The sequence below is a fragment of the Musa acuminata genome, chromosome BXJ3-9 (assembly GCF_036884655.1).
Source record: "Musa acuminata AAA Group cultivar baxijiao chromosome BXJ3-9, Cavendish_Baxijiao_AAA, whole genome shotgun sequence".
Lineage (NCBI taxonomy): Eukaryota > Viridiplantae > Streptophyta > Magnoliopsida > Zingiberales > Musaceae > Musa > Musa acuminata.
The window spans coordinates 11,906,144-11,923,624 of NC_088357.1; the positions used below are offsets into that span (position 1 = coordinate 11,906,144).

At 40.4% G+C, this 17,481-nt stretch overlaps 1 protein-coding gene across 1 annotated transcript; it reads left to right on the forward strand.

The window, feature by feature from the left end:
- Positions 1-1,160: 1,160 nt before the first annotated feature.
- On the forward strand, positions 1,161-11,274 carry LOC135649922 (ARM REPEAT PROTEIN INTERACTING WITH ABF2-like). The gene is made up of 19 exons (XM_065168890.1): positions 1,161-1,496; positions 1,636-1,808; positions 2,761-2,933; positions 3,016-3,136; positions 3,220-3,294; positions 5,112-5,206; positions 6,710-6,785; positions 6,896-7,003; positions 7,910-8,038; positions 8,135-8,203; positions 8,305-8,364; positions 8,487-8,610; positions 8,728-8,867; positions 9,808-9,871; positions 10,030-10,109; positions 10,401-10,465; positions 10,538-10,655; positions 10,752-10,876; positions 10,960-11,274. The coding sequence occupies exons 1-19, from the start codon at positions 1,196-1,198 to the stop codon at positions 11,042-11,044; spliced, it is 2,181 nt and encodes a 726-aa protein (XP_065024962.1). The 5' UTR covers positions 1,161-1,195; the 3' UTR covers positions 11,045-11,274.
- Positions 11,275-17,481: the final 6,207 nt, after the last annotated feature.

Sequence of the window (17,481 nt, forward strand, 5' to 3'; positions counted from 1 at the left end):
TATTATGATTCTTTGCCATCATAGGACATTAGTTTTAAGAAATTTAAAATCTTTATCAATCCCAATAAATTTTCAATAAAATATATTAAAAAAATACAGTATAATAAAATATAAATTTTGATTGATATTAATATATTTAAAAAGTTATCTAGTATTAGTCATGTAGTACACATATTATGCAATAGTGGAATAAAAGTTTGAGATTATAAAATAAAAATAAAAAAGCCTTACTGTGATGTTACAAATTTTATTATAATATTCTTAATAAAATTAATATATGATAAGATATGGAACAAATCTTAGCATTCGTATGGATATATGTATTACATTAAATTTAAGAGTTAAATGCGTTATTTAGAGACCTTGATTGGATGCGTGAGGATAGATAGATATGTCGCAGCATTCTTTGATTTCATTCCCATATCGCAAAACACAAAGGACACCGCTTGTCCTCACACGCCGACCTTTTCATGGGGATGGCCACCGCCTCCTCCAGTGATGAGCCGGGTACGAAAGAGGGTCGACGAGTCATCAGTGGAAAAAGTAATTTAGAGTATGTCGAACACGCGATGTTAATGCTTGGGTACGGCACGGGACCATCTCTCCCTTCGAAAGGCAATCTGGGCCGTCGATCGCTTCGCTGGCGCGGGAAACACGAATTTTCGAAAACCCTCTTCGTCCGCCCTTCTCGGAACCTTCGCGTTCACCTAACAAGCTTACCTGCTTTATCATCGGTAGGTCCCGAACATATCTCAAATCATAAGGAGGGTAGATGCAAGGTATATAGTCGAGCTGGTAGAACATAATATTTTCAGAAAGAAAAAGCCGGCTAGCGGCCATCAGCGTTTCCCCTCTTTACGCTGGACCGTCTGCCACATCACATGGACCAGATCCTTTCCAAAACACGTTTTAGATCGGTTGACGTTTTGAGCATCACAACCGTTTAATATGAAGCGTCTTTGGATATTAGCGGTTCGATTGGTATTCTATCCATGGAGTATTTGAAGCGGATCGGAGCTTCTCATTCATACCGGGCACACACCCACTCTCTTGTGCATGCATTCAATAATATTTCATTAAAACAAATTGTAATAAATGTTATTATATACACCATCTCTGTCTCTCTCTCTCTCTCTCTCTCTCTTTTCACAGTCGAATTCCTTCATCTCTCTGTTCTGTGGTTTCCTTGGGACCGATGGAGGCGGAGCAGCAGCGGCCGCGGAGAAAGGGGCAGAAGCGGAAGCTGGAGGAGGACGTCGCCGCCGCCGTTTCGTCGGCGGCCTCGGTGCCGGCGGCGGAAGAGGGGGACGACGGGGAGGCGGAGGATGGAGGGGAGGCGGGCGGGGACGAGATCTGTTGCCATCGGTCCCAGAAGACGCTCGCCCGCGAGGTCAGGACCCAGGTCGAGGTCCTCGAGCGGAGCTTCTCCTGGCGCCTCATCGATCGCGCCGCCGCGAAGCGTGCCACCCACATCCTCGCCGAGCTAGCTAAGAATGGTCCGCCGAACCCTTTCTTCCTTTCAATCAGTTTGCTCGTCCGTTGATGTTGTGTTGTTCTGGTTGCTGTCTGTTTTAGGGTTTTTATTTCTTATTGATGCTTGATGTTGATAGATCTGTTTGCCGATCCTTTCTGCAGAGGAGGTTGTGAATGTGATTGTGGAAGGAGGGGCGGTGCCCGCCCTTGTAAAGCATCTGGAGGAGCCGCCGCCTCTGCTGGTAAGGGAAGGGAGTGCCGCCGGAGGAGATCGCCCCTTCGAACATGAGGTCGAAAAAGGGAGCGCTTTTGCTCTCGGACTTCTTGCAGTGAAGGTATCCACGGTAGCACTTTTTTATACTTTTTCATGTGGACATGAGACCTGGAAGCTCTTATGATCTTAGTTGAGACAAATTATGAGGATGGGACAAGGATCCTCTTTTTAACTGCGATCTAATATTTGTAAAAATGAAGTCCTGTTTTTAGGTAAGCAATGCAATTTCAGATGTTTGCAAGGTAGGGATATGTAGATTTTCAGTGTTCGAACATGGGTTTTGTAGATTTTCACCGGTTCACTTGCTATAGTTCTGTATTCGATGTTAGTTGATTGGCTGCTTGATAAGCTTGTGGTTAGTAATTTCACTGAGTTACACGTTTTGCATATTAAGAGGGAAGATAATATGAGATTAAATAGTTTTCAGTGGTTTTTTACATGCCTTCTCTTTAAAAGTTGGCATGGTTAACAATTTATTTTTCATCTTGTTTGTGTCAATTTGTTTTTAGCGTTCTGTTCTTGAACTTGTCCTACATCCTTTTGTATTTGTGGTAGGAACTTTTCTTAACTCATCCGGTATCAGTTTATAATCCTTAGATTGTCTTCTGATGCTGGTCTTTGTATCAACTTCTACTCTCTTACATAGACTAAACATTCTTAACACTATTTGTTGTTAAGTTCAAACTTCTCTTCCATTCCAAGATGCACATTACAAGTCGCATAGGTTGTAATTTGAAGATATTTAGAAGTTTAGTGGTTGCTTTATTTTGTCATCCTGTTATGAAGATTTTGCTGTATGCATTTGTTTTTAGCAGAATCATAATGTATTTGCACAATTTAATAGTTATTCATGCTTTCAAATAATTCACCAATATTTTGTGTCAACTAATGTATAACTTCTACTGCTTCTTTGATAGATTACTTCATAGTATATGAATATTATTTTCCTCTTGTTGGGGTTGTTCCACTCTTTTCTTGATATTGCTCTAAGTGCTTTTTAATGATTTTAACAGCCTGAACACCAGCAACTTATAGTTGATGCGGGTGCCTTGCGTCTGCTTGTTAATCTGTTAAGAAGGCACAAAAAAGGTTCCAATTGCCGAGCCGTTAATAGTGTTATTAGGAGAGCAGCTGATGCAATAACTAATCTTGCTCATGAAAATAGCAATATCAAAACTTATGTCAGGTTCTTTCTCACAAAACTTAGTTTTGCTTTTGAATATTTAGCATATCATCTTTTTCTGATTGTTGTCTTTAATGGTTTCTAGAATTGAAGGTGGAATTCCACCGCTTGTTGAATTGCTGGAGTCTACAGACCTGAAGGTACAGAGAGCAGCTGCTGGTGCCCTGCGGACTTTGGCATTCAAAAATGATGGTAACAAGAACCAGGTCATTCTGCTAACTGATTTAAAATTTATACTTTTAATATGGAAATATTTTTGCTGCTATTTCATTTCAAATTAAATTTGCAGATTGTGGAATGTAATGCTCTTCCCACGCTGATTCTCATGCTTCGATCAGAGGATGCTGCCATCCATTATGAGGCGGTGAGATAATGCAGATGAAACACATGGCCTGATATCTTGCACATTTAGACAAATATTTTAATTTATTTGAATAGAATGCATTTGATTTATGAAGTGCTCGATCTGCACCTGGATTAGTTATGATGAATTGGATGCATGTAAGGTGAATCCTAGTGCTTTTGGAGGATATAAATGTTTAGTGCATTATCCTATCAGGGTTGGCAACTCAAGTATGTTTGTTGGGTTGAGCCCTGTTAATATTCAGATGATCTTGAATGTGCTTAACCCCATCCTGTTGTACAAGCAATCAAGTAAATTGAAAAGGAGATCCATCCACGTTATTTATTACTATGTTATAGTTTGGACACCATTAGAGTATTGAAGAAAAGTATACCTATACTCAACAACAATGTAATCTAGTTGCATACTCTTTAGTGCCATCTGCTTCACTCTCTTCTCCATTTGTTGTTCTATGATCTTGATAATTTTGTCCCTTTTTCCTTTCTAGTTTTGGACTTTTATTCCCTCCTTTGCCACCAAGTATCTATCAACTAATTTACAATTTCCTTCCCCGCTTCACACTTCCTACTCTTGATGACTCTGTCAATGATAGTGCTACATATCAGTTTCTGAGAAGGAAGAGCACTTAGCTTATATTGTGGAGGGTGACATTAGGCTTGCAGTACCTTTCAGATGATATTACTTTCTCTTCTAATGAGAGATGGATTCATGTTGATCCATGTCTCTCTTGTACCTCCCTATTCTCCCATTGCTTTTCTAGAACCAGTTGGTTCCAGCTTCCAATATGAGTACAATCAATTTATTAAATTGGGTATTTCAGAGCTGCACCGGTAATGCTTAGGTTAGAAAAATAGTGATTAGTGTCAATCATGTTTTTTCAGTTCAGTACATCTGAGCTGACTGGTCCATGTCATAGATGTGCAACTATTTTTAATATACGTATAAACTTTTCACATCCTGAACTTTCTTAATTCATAAGTGTATTGTAACTTGACATGTTGATAACAGTGTGTAGCAAAGTTTGTTAGGTAGAATCTTATAACTTGCAATATAGTAAATTTCCTAATCAGTGATCAAACAGTAGTTGGAATTCGAAACAGTGACAAAGTAATGGAGGTCAACAATATCTACAAGAGAATATCACACATCTAGATAACCTTCATGATTCCATGAGTCATCAAGCAATGCCTAATCTTTAAAGTAGGTAGAGGGAAGTCATGTAGGTATTTGAGGTTTATGTAATAGCCTCCATTATAATAAGTTTTGGAGAAGTACAACATTTTTCAGAATCATGATTGTTTACATAATTACTGTGGAAAGTGGCATACTTGTAGTCTAAAACATTGTTACATTGTAACATATAGAGGTGAATGATTTAATAGACTCAACAAGTGACACTCCCTTAAATTATGATGGAAGTTCAAATTGATTAACAAATTGTCATATTGGTGTCTCTGGGAAGGAACATTTTGCTGAATAATCTTCCTGAAATCATGATTTAGAGATGCATCACTTACTGGAGACAAGCTGATGACAAAGCTATGAATTAGCTCATGCAATGTGACAATCTTCTGGGGATGCAGTACATAATGGAACTGTTGTTCACTGCAATAATGCTCATGCAGCTTTACAGACTTACGGTGGATGATTCATCCAGCTTTGAATAAAAAAATACATTGAATTATTATTATCTATTCCTTGGATGTCATGACAAACACATGTTATCTATATTTTAAAGGTACTCATGTTTCTTAATTTTTTGAGATTTATTCTTTTTCAATGTCCAGCTAACCAGTTGATTTTCTCTTGATATTCAGGTAGGTGTAATTGGGAATCTGGTTCATTCATCACCTAACATAAAGAAAGAAGTTCTTCTTGCAGGAGCTTTACAACCTGTAATTGGCTTATTAAGGTATATCTTTGGACTTCATTGCCCTGATTAAGGTAGCATGACTCATTTGTCAATAGGTGATTGTGAAACCTATTTTGTTATTTTATCATTTATTATTTTCAATTTGTGCTTCCTTAGTTGTTGTAAGAAAGTGGTGAACAATCCTGAACTGCATCTTAACTTATTCATTTATAAGTTGGTGATTTGACTTTCAATAAAAGCTGTTATGCTGGTAGGATTAAACTTAATTCTAGAACGAGATCAGGAAATCTGAACTTTATATCTGATTGAAAATAAAAGGTTAGAGTTGGCTCCTGGTCATAAAGGAAGGACATTGTGCTCTTCATATTATGATATTTTTTGAAAGAAAACTAAAGGGTTTCTTTTCCTTCTGAAAAATCAAGCTTATAATTCTCTTTCGGTGTGAATTTTCAATTAATTTAAGCAGTGTTCTGAGCTGGTGAGGGTCAACAAAGATCTAAAGATTAGCTTGTATTTTGATCATTGGTATGGCTGGCAATGTGATTGCAGAAATAGAGTTAAAAACTAATGTAGGTTATGGTACCACTAGTAGGAAATGGAGGAAGAAGTGTTGCCCACTTCAAGTTGGCCTCCTGAATTTGCTATGGTTAACATTGGAATGAACAACCTAGTGTTCTGTTTCTTTAACAATCAGCTTTTCTGCTTTTACTTCAACAGATTAGACTCTAGCTGTCTGACTTCCCAATACTGATTCCTTTAGAATAAAAGGATCTTTCGGTTGTTTAACTTTTCCCTCCTGCTTCTCCTGATGAATATGGAATAGAAAACCATACTGCATTAAACAGATGCATGGGTGTAAATTTTGATAAATTTTAGCAATGTCATTTACCCATAACTGATCAGCCAAGTTATTTGATTTCTCATTTCAATTAGAGAAATTTGAAGAATGATCATGTGAATTATGTGAAGATTGATTGTGTGAGTTGTGTGTCTTCTTGAAGTGCAATTGTAGTCTTGATAGGTAAGTGCTATGATGTATATGACCCCAATTCATCTCAAATTGGACATAATCAACTCCAACTGGATTAGGCCAGTTCAAAGCTACCCGCTCAGTTTGGCCTGGGTGATTGGCATAGCTAGTTCGATGGTGTTCAGCATGCTATGATGTATATGATGCCAAGTTCTTTAATTGACACCTGTGGGCGAATAGTTATCATATGTTTAACTGCTATGCTATTTCTGAACAAGCAAAATGACCTGAGGTGTCATCATTCATATCATTTGGGATTTAACTTTCCCAAGTACTCAACAGAAGCAGATGCCAGTGACACACTGCCTTTGACACTATTGCTACAGATCTTTGACTTTAGTTTGCAAGTGGGAAGATATAATTGTGTGATAATGATGGCAAAATGTGCACTTATGTGCTTGATAAGTACGTACATCGTGTTGTAATTTCAAATTAGATTCATCATAGAATGTTTGGGTTGGTTAAATACTTCTTTCTGCATTCCTTTAAACTGAGCAAGTAATTAATTACAGTTCATGCTGCACGGAGAGCCAAAGGGAAGCAGCTTTATTACTAGGGCAATTTGCTTCAGCTGATTCAGATTGCAAAGTACTTCATTGAACGCTTTTCTTCTTTGTTCTATCTGAAGGATAATATTGATATAGGTTAAGTTATAATCTTATCCATGTACCGGTTCTGCTACCTTGACTTTCTTGCAGGTGCACATTGTACAGAGGGGTGCTGTACGGCCACTGATTGAGATGCTTCAGTCCCCAGATATTCAACTTAAAGAGATGTCTGCCTTTGCTCTTGGCAGGCTGGCCCAGGTTATTGATATATGTTACCGTTCAATCTGATACCTATCATATCTTAATTTTTCTATTTTACTAGTGTTTATTTTAAAGCTAGCTCTGTTCATCATTGCTATTCTTGCCATTTTTTGTTACTATTTCTTTGTATATGGAAGATTAGGATAGGCTATTATCAAGAATAACTCATTCAGTTATTTCATTTCTCTTTTCATGTATGTTCATGCTTTTGCAGCTTTATGTGCTTTCTTTAGCACACTTATAGTTCTAGGTTAAAGCATTAATTTGAAAATTTGAAATCCATGAGAAGGAATGTTCAGGGGAAAAGAAAGCTTCCTACTTCAGATAGAGCTTCCGGACATAAGACTTGTAATATATTGGGTCATAGCACTGCTTACCAATTTGAAGTTTCAAGAACACTATTGCTATTTAGCAATGTGGTTCATTGGGCCATGGCTTATTTTTGTTTGGGCTGTGCCTCCATTGTGCACTTTCTAGCATTGGATATACCGAATTGTAGAATATTTGTACCCTTACTCTCACTGTTTCACAAGTCTAGTTTGGTGTCAAATGAGTTGACAACAAATTTAAGTTTTTTCCTCTGATTCTCTGCTTAGATTGATTTTTCATTTATACTTTGAATAATTCTTCATTAAATTCTTAGAAAAAAAGGAGGATTAAGTTTAATCTTTCTATAACAGATATTTGCCACATTTTGAAATTATTCGACATGCTCCTTTTAAATGCTTTCTATGATCTTTTGTGCTTGTAGTTAAGATAATATCCTTTGGTCATAAAAAACTTCTCTTTTTCCTGTTTAATAATTTCTCTCGAATTTGTTCTGGTTGGATTTGTTTCTTAAGCTTCCATGTGGTCAATAGTACCTAATTTCTGGCGTGTCTCAAAGACCCTTTTTCTTTATAGGACTCACACAACCAAGCTGGTATTGTCTACAATGGTGGTTTGGTTCCTCTGCTGAAACTTCTTGACTCAAAAAATGGATCTCTGCAGCACAATGCTGCATTTGCTCTTTATGGAATTGCAGACAATGAGGTGAATCTACATCAAATGTTCCTTTGTTCTGACTTGATTCTCTGTTATTTTTTATAATGCTAGAAGTTCAGATAGGCTTACTCGTCTTTTTTTCAGGATAATGTTTCTGATTTTATCAAGGTAGGAGGTGTTCAAAAGCTCCAAGATGGTGAGTTCATTGTCCAGGTATGTTGATGTGATGCTTCAGATCAATGCTTTCGGTTGTGAGTGTCAATCTTGTTTTGTTTTAAATCGTGCATTAACAAGATATATAAGTTCAATTGCAGGCAACAAAGGATTGTGTAGCAAAGACATTGAAAAGATTAGAAGAGAAGATCATTGGACGAGTGGGTTTTGTTTCTTAGGTCCTTTGCATTGTAAATTGATTGACAAACATTGACTTTCCAAGTTTTAAATCATGTTTACTTCTGATAGTAACATCCTGTACCTTCCTTTTTTGCTCTTTCAGGTATTAATGCATTTGCTATATCTGATGCGAATTGGAGAGAAGGTTGTTCAAAGGCGTGTAGCACTGGCTCTTGCTCATCTATGCTTACCTGGGGATCAAAGAACAATTTTCGTTGATAACAATGGTAACTGTTACATGTCCAGTTATCCATATCGTCCTTTCACCACCGATATCCTTTTCATTTCTCTTTTGTACTTTAAGAAAATATCTTTGTTTGTTAATTAACAATTTCTCAATGTAGGGCTTGATTTACTTCTAGATCTACTGGGGTCTACTAATCTAAAACAGCAACAAGATGGTTCAGTTGCTCTTTACAAGTTGGCTAACAAAGCCATGACACTCTCTTCTATGGATGCAGCTCCTCCATCCCCCACACCTCAGGTTTGTTAAAACAGGCATTAGTTAGCTTTGCTACGAGTTTTAATGATTAAAATTTGTTCCATAATCATGGAGATACAAATAAAAAGGGTCGGGATTTCAATGCTTAAAACTTGTATACTTAAAAAATAATCTTTTATTTAAATTGATGGAATTATCTTCTATATTTGTCGAATTTCACAGTTGTCACTATCAAGGTATTATTAAGCAAAGAACTATTACTTCACAAGTATAGCCTTTATTCTAATGGGAAAATGGTTATTTTTATCTAAAATATCATTTCTTCTACAAGAAATCTGTGCTACAAATGTAAAATATGATTTTGGAGTATAATTGGAATCATAAGAAAACTAGGTGATAAATATATTCCTTCAGGTAAGGGATAGACAACTGGCATTTTCATAGCTAAAAAGGAGTTACTAATGCAGCATTATTGTTCTTATATAAGTGCCATCATGTGTGTTTGAGTTTTCACACTGAGATGGTTGTTGAAATTAATGTGGGTGCCTTTATCTTTTTATTTTCCTGATCACATTGAGGAAGGAAAGAAAATTATTCACATCGAATGTCATGATTATTATTTTAATAATTTAAAGATCCTGGATTCTCAGTATTGGCGTTCTTACACTGGACATCCCAGTGTACAAGGATTAACTTCATATTGGAACTTGTTCATGCTACGATATTGAGAAATGCATGAATTATGCAAAGGTCCTAAAAGCTAATTACCAGTTTGTCAGAAGACTCAGAACAGACAGCTGTATATATCTATGAATATAGAAGCAACTATATCTTATCTTGGTGACATCCTCCTTCTAAAGTGCCTGGTAGAAAAACTTCAATTATGTTGTTTGGATTTGCTTTTGTGAGAACAGAATAGTAACGTTTGTTATTGTTTCCAATCAATGCATTGTATGTGTTACTAGTCATTTGTTTCCTGCAGGTTTATCTGGGTGAGCAGTATGTGAATAGCTCCACGCTATCAGATGTTACCTTTCTGGTTGAAGGTTGTAGAATATTCTTACTATGCTGTTATTTTCCATCAAAAAATGTGGATAACCTTTAAAATTTTCATGAAGTTTTTCACATTTCATTTCCCATTCATGAGGATGCTATCAGTTATTTGCTACATATTAAAATGTTTTATTTTCCTGTTCTCTTCCAGGCAAGCGCTTCTATGCACACAGAATTGCTTTGCTTGCTTCTTCAGATGCATTTCGTGCAATGTTTGATGGTGGATACAGGGTAAGGAAACTCTTAATTCTTACCCTGTTTGTTTTTCCTCTATAATTAGGCTTTACTCACATTCAGGTGGATAAATAAGTGTTCTTGCAAAGTTAGGGTATTTACAAGCCCTAAGAATGTCAGCGTATGATATGTTCGGAAACTTTTTCTACTAAACAATGTCAGAGTATGAATGACGAAAGTTATATTATTTTTAACAAGTCGCTTCTGGAAAGAGCAAGATATCGTAGTACCTGTTCTGGCCTAGTAAGATCTGATTAAAAATGTCTTACTTTTACTGATTTGTTTCAGGAGAAGGATGCTAGAGACATTGAGATTCCTAATATAAGATGGGAGGTTTTTGAATTGATGATGAGGCAAGTGCAGTTACTCTTCATACTAATGATGCTTTGTGTTATGGGGTTTGACATTTGGGTGTTCGTTTGCAGATTTATATACACAGGATCAGTCGAGGTTACTACTAATATCGCACAAGACCTACTAAGAGCTGCAGATCAGTATCTTCTGGAGGGTCTTAAACGCTTATGTGAATATGCTATCGCTCAGGTGAATAGATGATATATTTTTCCTTCTTTTCGGAAATTTTGTTCGGCTAGTAATAGTAGTTATGTATTAAAGCTGAAATATTCTTTGCTTATGCAGGATGTCAACATAGACAACATCTCTAGCATGTATGAATTGTCAGAGGCATTCCATGCCATGTCCCTGAGGCACACTTGTGTGTTGTTTATTTTGGAGCAATTCGACAAAATAAGCATTCAGCCAGGGTACTTTCTACTCAGCTGTTTCTTCAAAATTTCTTAACTTGGTCTGCACGAACTCAAGCCATGTCCCTGATGGATTTCTGTAGGCATTCCCATCTGATTCAACGGATCATCCCGGAGATCCGCAACTACTTCGCAAAAGCATTGCGACCTAATCCAAGAAACTCCTGATCCTAACTACTCTTTTCTGACACCATCTTTGCTAACTCATGCTGCTGGGGGGACTGTATACAGTTTGGAAAAGCCTTCTGCATCGAGTGATTTCTATTTTCCAAGAGCAGGTTTGGGGAAGAATGTTCTAAACTTTCTGGAACCTGTATCTCCTTTTTCTTGGATGCTGTTTGGTACGGTACATCACTAGCATCGGAGTTGAAGCTAATGACACTTGAAATTTCCACTCACTTGTTATTACAAAAAAAAAAACTGTCCTTCGATTTTAGAAAACCCTGCAGTTTGGCATCACCCCCCCAACTCTACCACCCTATGCTGGCTTCTCTCCTTTCCAACTTGGCCACAGGGTTTAAGGCGATGCAATCATTAGTAAAGTAGCATGGTTATTATCTATCATTGATTCACATCACTCTTTCTAATAGCCAAATTTTGATCTGTTATATTTAGTTTCTGTATATATACGCATCTGAGTTGGCAAGGCAATCAAGTATTGATATAGCATCTGATGTTGCACTTGGATCTTCTTGTAAAGACTTGAAACTTGGCTGTTAGCTGTCAAAAAAATGACAAAATATGTTGATGGAATAATAGCATAATATTGATTTTAAATAATATTCTTTTAATCGCAAGCGGTTAGGGTCGTCTTGCAGCGACCTCGGCGTGGTTCTTCTCTCCGGCGGTGGGTGTGTCTGCTCCTACAAGAGGTGGCTTGGCTTTTGTCATCTGCAATCTCCTTAAGATTGGTGTTGGAGGATGATTCTCGGTGCGCATCAAGATTGGGAATCGTGATTAGGTTGGTGATTTTAGTAATTCAAGATAATATATATATATATATATATATATATATATATATATATTTATCTTTAATATTCTTAATATAGTAAATGATAATTTCTCTTCATGCTCTTTAAATGATGCTAGTAGTGAACATATGGTGTTCTTTTAATGGTTAAAGAAAAATACATGGACGAAGCTAAACTTAAATTTAAAGGGTGCAAATATATAAATCTCTAGCACGACAGCGAATCTAAACTTAAAGAGTCGCTTTCGTGTAAGTGATTAGCAAGTGTTTGAATTTGTAAATGTTCTACCTGTTGGTAAAATGATAATAACGACATTATCAATGTTTTTGGAGGATATATATATCCAACTAAACTAGTACTATTTTAATTTAATTTAATTTAATACAGGTTCCGGTAATTTATTAATACCGATTCCATCTCAAGATTTTGTTGTTAATTATTAACGTTTTTATTAGATGTTAAGTTAAATTTTGATTGTCGAAGGTGTCAACTTAGCTGATAAAGGATCTTCGGTCCTTCATCGCACATGTGAATCATGTCTTTATCGCTTACCCTTTTTTGTATATATAAAACAAAAAATCACTTTCGAATCAATTGAATCCTACAAAAAGTTATATTAGGTATATTTGACAAGACCTCTCATATACTAAGAATAATTATATGTGATAGGTGATTACTGATTTGAGATCGTGGTAAATACTAGGAATAATTATATGTATTTGACTATTAATGGATCATGTAATTGTGTAGGGCTGTATGGTTGACTTTCTTGTATGTATTTGACTTTCTTATATGGGTGATTATATGTATTGGACTTTCTGGTCTGTGCCGTATTGTCACCAACGGTCGTCGTGCACCCGCAACAACTCCGTTTAACGAACTGTTCGTCGCTCACACCTGCATGTACAACTGCTTGACAACATGTTTTCTCTTGGTTTTGGGTCATTTTGCTTGTAAATATGTAAGTTCGAACAAGCTGCAGCGTTACAAAGCGACCACTCACCGAACCGAGCAAAACAGCCCCAAAACAGCCCAAAATATCTCCGCTTTCGCGTGCCGCGGGAGGGTTGTGGAGAACTGCCTCCGCTCACCAAAACGTCAGCCATCTCAGCCCCTTTGAACCCCCCTGGTGGCACAGGGCTGGATGGGGCTTTGGTTATATACCGGGCGTTGAACTCTCTTTCGCAAGTTCGCACGTGACCTTTACGGGAACTTGTCTTCGCGCCCGGGACCAGGTGAGCGGCTGTTTGTAGGTTTGCAGCTGTTCGTTCATCCTTCTAAAGCCTTGTTTTCTCCCTCTCGCTCTTTTCTCTTATGTACACAAAGTGTTCGTCGAATTGCTTGTAAAGCTTCCCCTTTTTGCGAGACTTCGGGACTTGTCCATTGCTCGTTCTTTTGAACTAACTAACTTTCTCTTTTACAGGTCCTTCGGGACATGCGAGAGGTTACAAAGTGGGCTGATCATTGCAGAGCAATATCGCAAGGGTGAAGCGCGACTTAGGCAACGCAAGCTAAGTTCGCGTCTTTGCCACAAGGGTAACTCGCGACTTAGGCAACACAAGCTAAGTTCGCGTCTTTGGCTGCAAGGGTGCCTCACGCCTTAGGCAATTCCAGCTAAGGTCGTGACATTATGGTATCAGAGCGGGCAAGCACTTCGAGCGAACATCGAACTAACTTCGCAACTTCGCCATGGCAAAGCATCGTGGCGAATCAATCAAGACGGGGCAAGCCGGACCCTTGCCCCAAGCAGCCGCAGGTGGGCTGCATGTGCACACTCGCTCTCATGCTGTTGGAGCCGCTCAAGAGGAGCGCGGTAGCGAACAGGATGAGCGAGAAGTTGGCTACTCTCCGCGAGCGGAGGAAGCGCAATCTGGTGCTCTAACTGGGAAAAAGAGTCACAAGGAGTGACTCACAATGGCGGAAACCCGCCTGGATGTTCTTGAAGCGAGCATGGAGGAACTCTACCATGGCCAACAAAGGCTTGTTGGGGTAGAGAGCTCGCAAGAGGAAGCAGAGTCCAGGATCGACAAGGTCGAGGCCCTAGTCGATCGACTGTCTGATGACACCAAAGACTCCGTGCAACACTTACAGGATGTTGTGGCGGAACTCACTACAAAGGTGGCCATGCTCACAAGAACATTAAATGCGGGAGGAAGCAACACCTGCGTTGCACCGCCACAAAACTTGAGGGCACCTGAGCCTCATGGATATGAAGGGGCCAGAGATGCCAAAGAACTTGAGAACTTTATGTTCGACATGGAGCAATATTTCCGAGCTACGAGGCCTGGTTCTGAAGATACCAAAGTTTCTATAACAACAATGTATCTGAACGGAGATGCGAAACTTTGGTGGCGAACTCGTTGGGAGGAGATCCAACAAGGTCAGTGTCGAGTCGACACATGGGAGGACTTGAAGCGGGAGTTGAGAACTCAGTTCCTACTGGAGAACACAGAGTTCGTCGCAAGAAGGAAGTTAAGACAATTCCGTCAAAGTACCACCATCCGAGACTATGTGAAACAATTTTCTGCACTAATGCTGGACATACAGGACATGTCCGAGAAGGACAAGTTGTTCAGCTTCCTCGATGGTTTGAAACCATGGGCTCAACAGGAGCTAAATCGAAGGAATGTTACCGATGTGGTCGGGGCAATTGCTGCTGCAGAAAGGCTCACCGACTTTGTTTCCTCTGAAGACCCAGCAAGAAGGAAACAATCTTCAGGCAATCGCCCTCCAAAACATTCTTGAGGGAAGGAGCTCGGGGGCGAACAAAAGAAGAAGAGCTCCCACAAAGGGCCGAACCCGAAAGGCAAGGCCTCAAAACCTGGATGATACTTCTTATGCGGAGGGTCGCACATGGTAAGGGAGTGCCCACAAAAACAAGCACTCAATGCTTTGACGGCTTCCATCCACCCCCCCGATCGGACAAGGGCAAAGCTGTTGCTCTTAGTTCGAGCAGTTTTGAATCCAGCAGCGACGACGAAGAGTCGCAAGGACCCCGAATGGGAGCAATGCATTTGTTGAACGCTATGCGGGGTCAAGTGGGGGAGAACATGAAGACAAAGGTACAAAAAGTAGGAAGTAGTGAGCTGATGTATGTGGACATCAAGCTAAATGGCCAAACGACCTGTGCGATGGTGGACATGGGCGCTACCCACAACTTCATAGCCGATCGTGAAGCACAGCGACTTGGGTTGACCTTGGAGAAGAGCCCAAGTCGAATGAAGGCGGTGAACTCGGAGGCCAGGCGAATCTCCGGATTAGCGAAGGGAGTTCCCATCAAAATTGGGACATGGAGCGGAAACACCAACATGATGGCTGTGCCACTGGACGACTTCCAAGTGATTCTTGGAATGGAGTTTATGCACGCGGCGAAGTTGGTGCCGATGCCGTTCTTGAACTCCATATGTATGATGGGAGGCGATAACCCCTGCGTGGTTCCCGTCTCACGGAGAGGAACTAAGGAGCCCTAACACATTTCGGCATTACAACTGAAGAAAGGGGTGCAAAAAGACGAATTGACATTCGTAGCTGCTATGAAGCTAGAGCCACTCAACGAGGAGGCCATTCAAGAACTTGCTATGGTGGTGAACGTCCTAAAAGAGTTCAAAGACGTTATGCCACCCGAGTTGCCGAAGACTCTTCCACCACGCAGAGGCGCGGATCACAGCATCGAGCTGGAGCCAGGAGTGAAGCCTCCAGCGAGACCACCCTACCGCATGCCCCCGCCAGAGTTGGTAGAACTTAGGAAGCAGTTAGGTGAACTGCTAAGCGGTGGTCTCATCCGCAGCTCTAAAGCATCTTTCAGAGCTCCAGTTCTCTTCCAGAAGAAACAAGATGGGAGCCTCCGATTATGCGTCGACTACCGAGCCCTCAACAAAGTAACAGTGAAGAACAAGTATCCCATCCCGCTCATCGCGGACTTGTTTGACCAATTGGGCAAGGCCAAGTATTTCTCAAAACTCGACCTTCGGTCGGGGTATTGGCAGGTGCGCATTGCTGAAGGCGATGAAGCGAAGACTACCTGTGTGACCAGGTATGGAGCGTTTGAGTTCTTGGTGATGACTTTCGGCTTAACCAATGCTCCGGCCACATTCTGTACTCTCATGAACCAGCTATTCAAGGAGTATTTGGATAAGTTCGTGGTCGTCTACCTGGACGATATCGTCATCTACAGTCAAACGCTCGAGGAGCACGTCAAGCACCTTCGAACGATTTTCAAGGTTCTCAGGGAGAAAACTTTGTTCGTGAAAAGGGAGAAATGCTACTTTGCTCAAACTGAGATCTTATTCTTGGGGCATCGAATCGATGATGGCTCCATTCGGATGGATAAGTCGAAGGTGCAAGCAGTTGCGGAATGGCGAACTCCAAAGAAGGTGCCAGAGTTAAGATCCTTCCTTGGTTTCGTCAATTACTATCAACGCTTCATAGCAGGATATTCGAAGCGGGCAACCCCACTGATGGAGTTGTTGAAGAAGGAGCAGCCTTGGAAGTGGTCGGACAAATGTGAGATAGCATTCCAAGACCTGAAGGCTGCTGTTCTGGAAGAACCGGTGCTCAAATTGCCGAACTATGAAGAGCCCTTTGAAGTCCATACAGATGCTTCGGACTTTGCTATTGGGGGGTACTCATGCAGGAGGGTCATCCGGTGCCCTACGAGAGCCGCAAACTCAACGAGACCGAGCGACGGTATCCAGTGCATGAGAAGGAGATGACAACAGTGATCCACTGTCTACGAGTTTGGCGACACTACCTCCTCGGGTCACGATTTGTGCTGAGGACGGACAACTTCGCCCTGAGCTATTTCCAAACTTAGAATAAGCTCTCCCCAAAGCAAACGCGATGGCAGGACTTCCTGGCTGAATTTGATATGGCAATGGAGTACAAGCCCGGGAAGGCAAATGTCGTGGCCGATGCGCTGAGTCGGAAAGTGGAATGCGTGAATGCTGTACAACTAGAGAGCAGAGGCCAAGCAAGTCAGTTGCACTCCAACTTCCTTTCCCGAATCAGGGATGGACTTTATAGTGATCCCCAGGCAGTTATCCTAATGCAGCTCATCAAAGAAGGCAAGGCACGGTGATTTTGGGTCTAGGAGGGACTTGTTTACACAAAAGGGAATAGAGTTTATATTCCCCGAGTGGACAATTTAAGGCGTGAGCTCTTAAAAGAGTGTCACGATTCCCTTTGGGCTGGACACCCAAGCATTCACAGAACGTTGGCTCTCGTGGAAAGGGCCTTCTACTGGCCGAAGATGGGGATTGATGTGAAGGAATATGTTCGAACATGCCTTACTTGCCAACAAGACAAGGTGGAGCAGTGGAAGCCGGTGGGACTTTTGGAGCCGTTGCCTGTACCAGAAAGGCCGTGGGAGAGCATTTCCTTGGAATTCATATCAAGCTTGCCACCTATAGGGGGACTCGGATCGATACTCGTGGTGGTCGATCAGTTTTCAAAGTATGTAACTTTCATCGCTGCTCCCCTACACTGTTCAGCAGAAGAGGCGGCCAGGCTGATGATGAAGGATGTAGTGAAGTATTAGGGAGTCCCGCACAATATCATTAGTGATCGAGACGCTCGGTTCCTGGGACGATTCTGGACCGAGCTATTCAAATTGTTGGGGTCAAAGTTATACTTTTC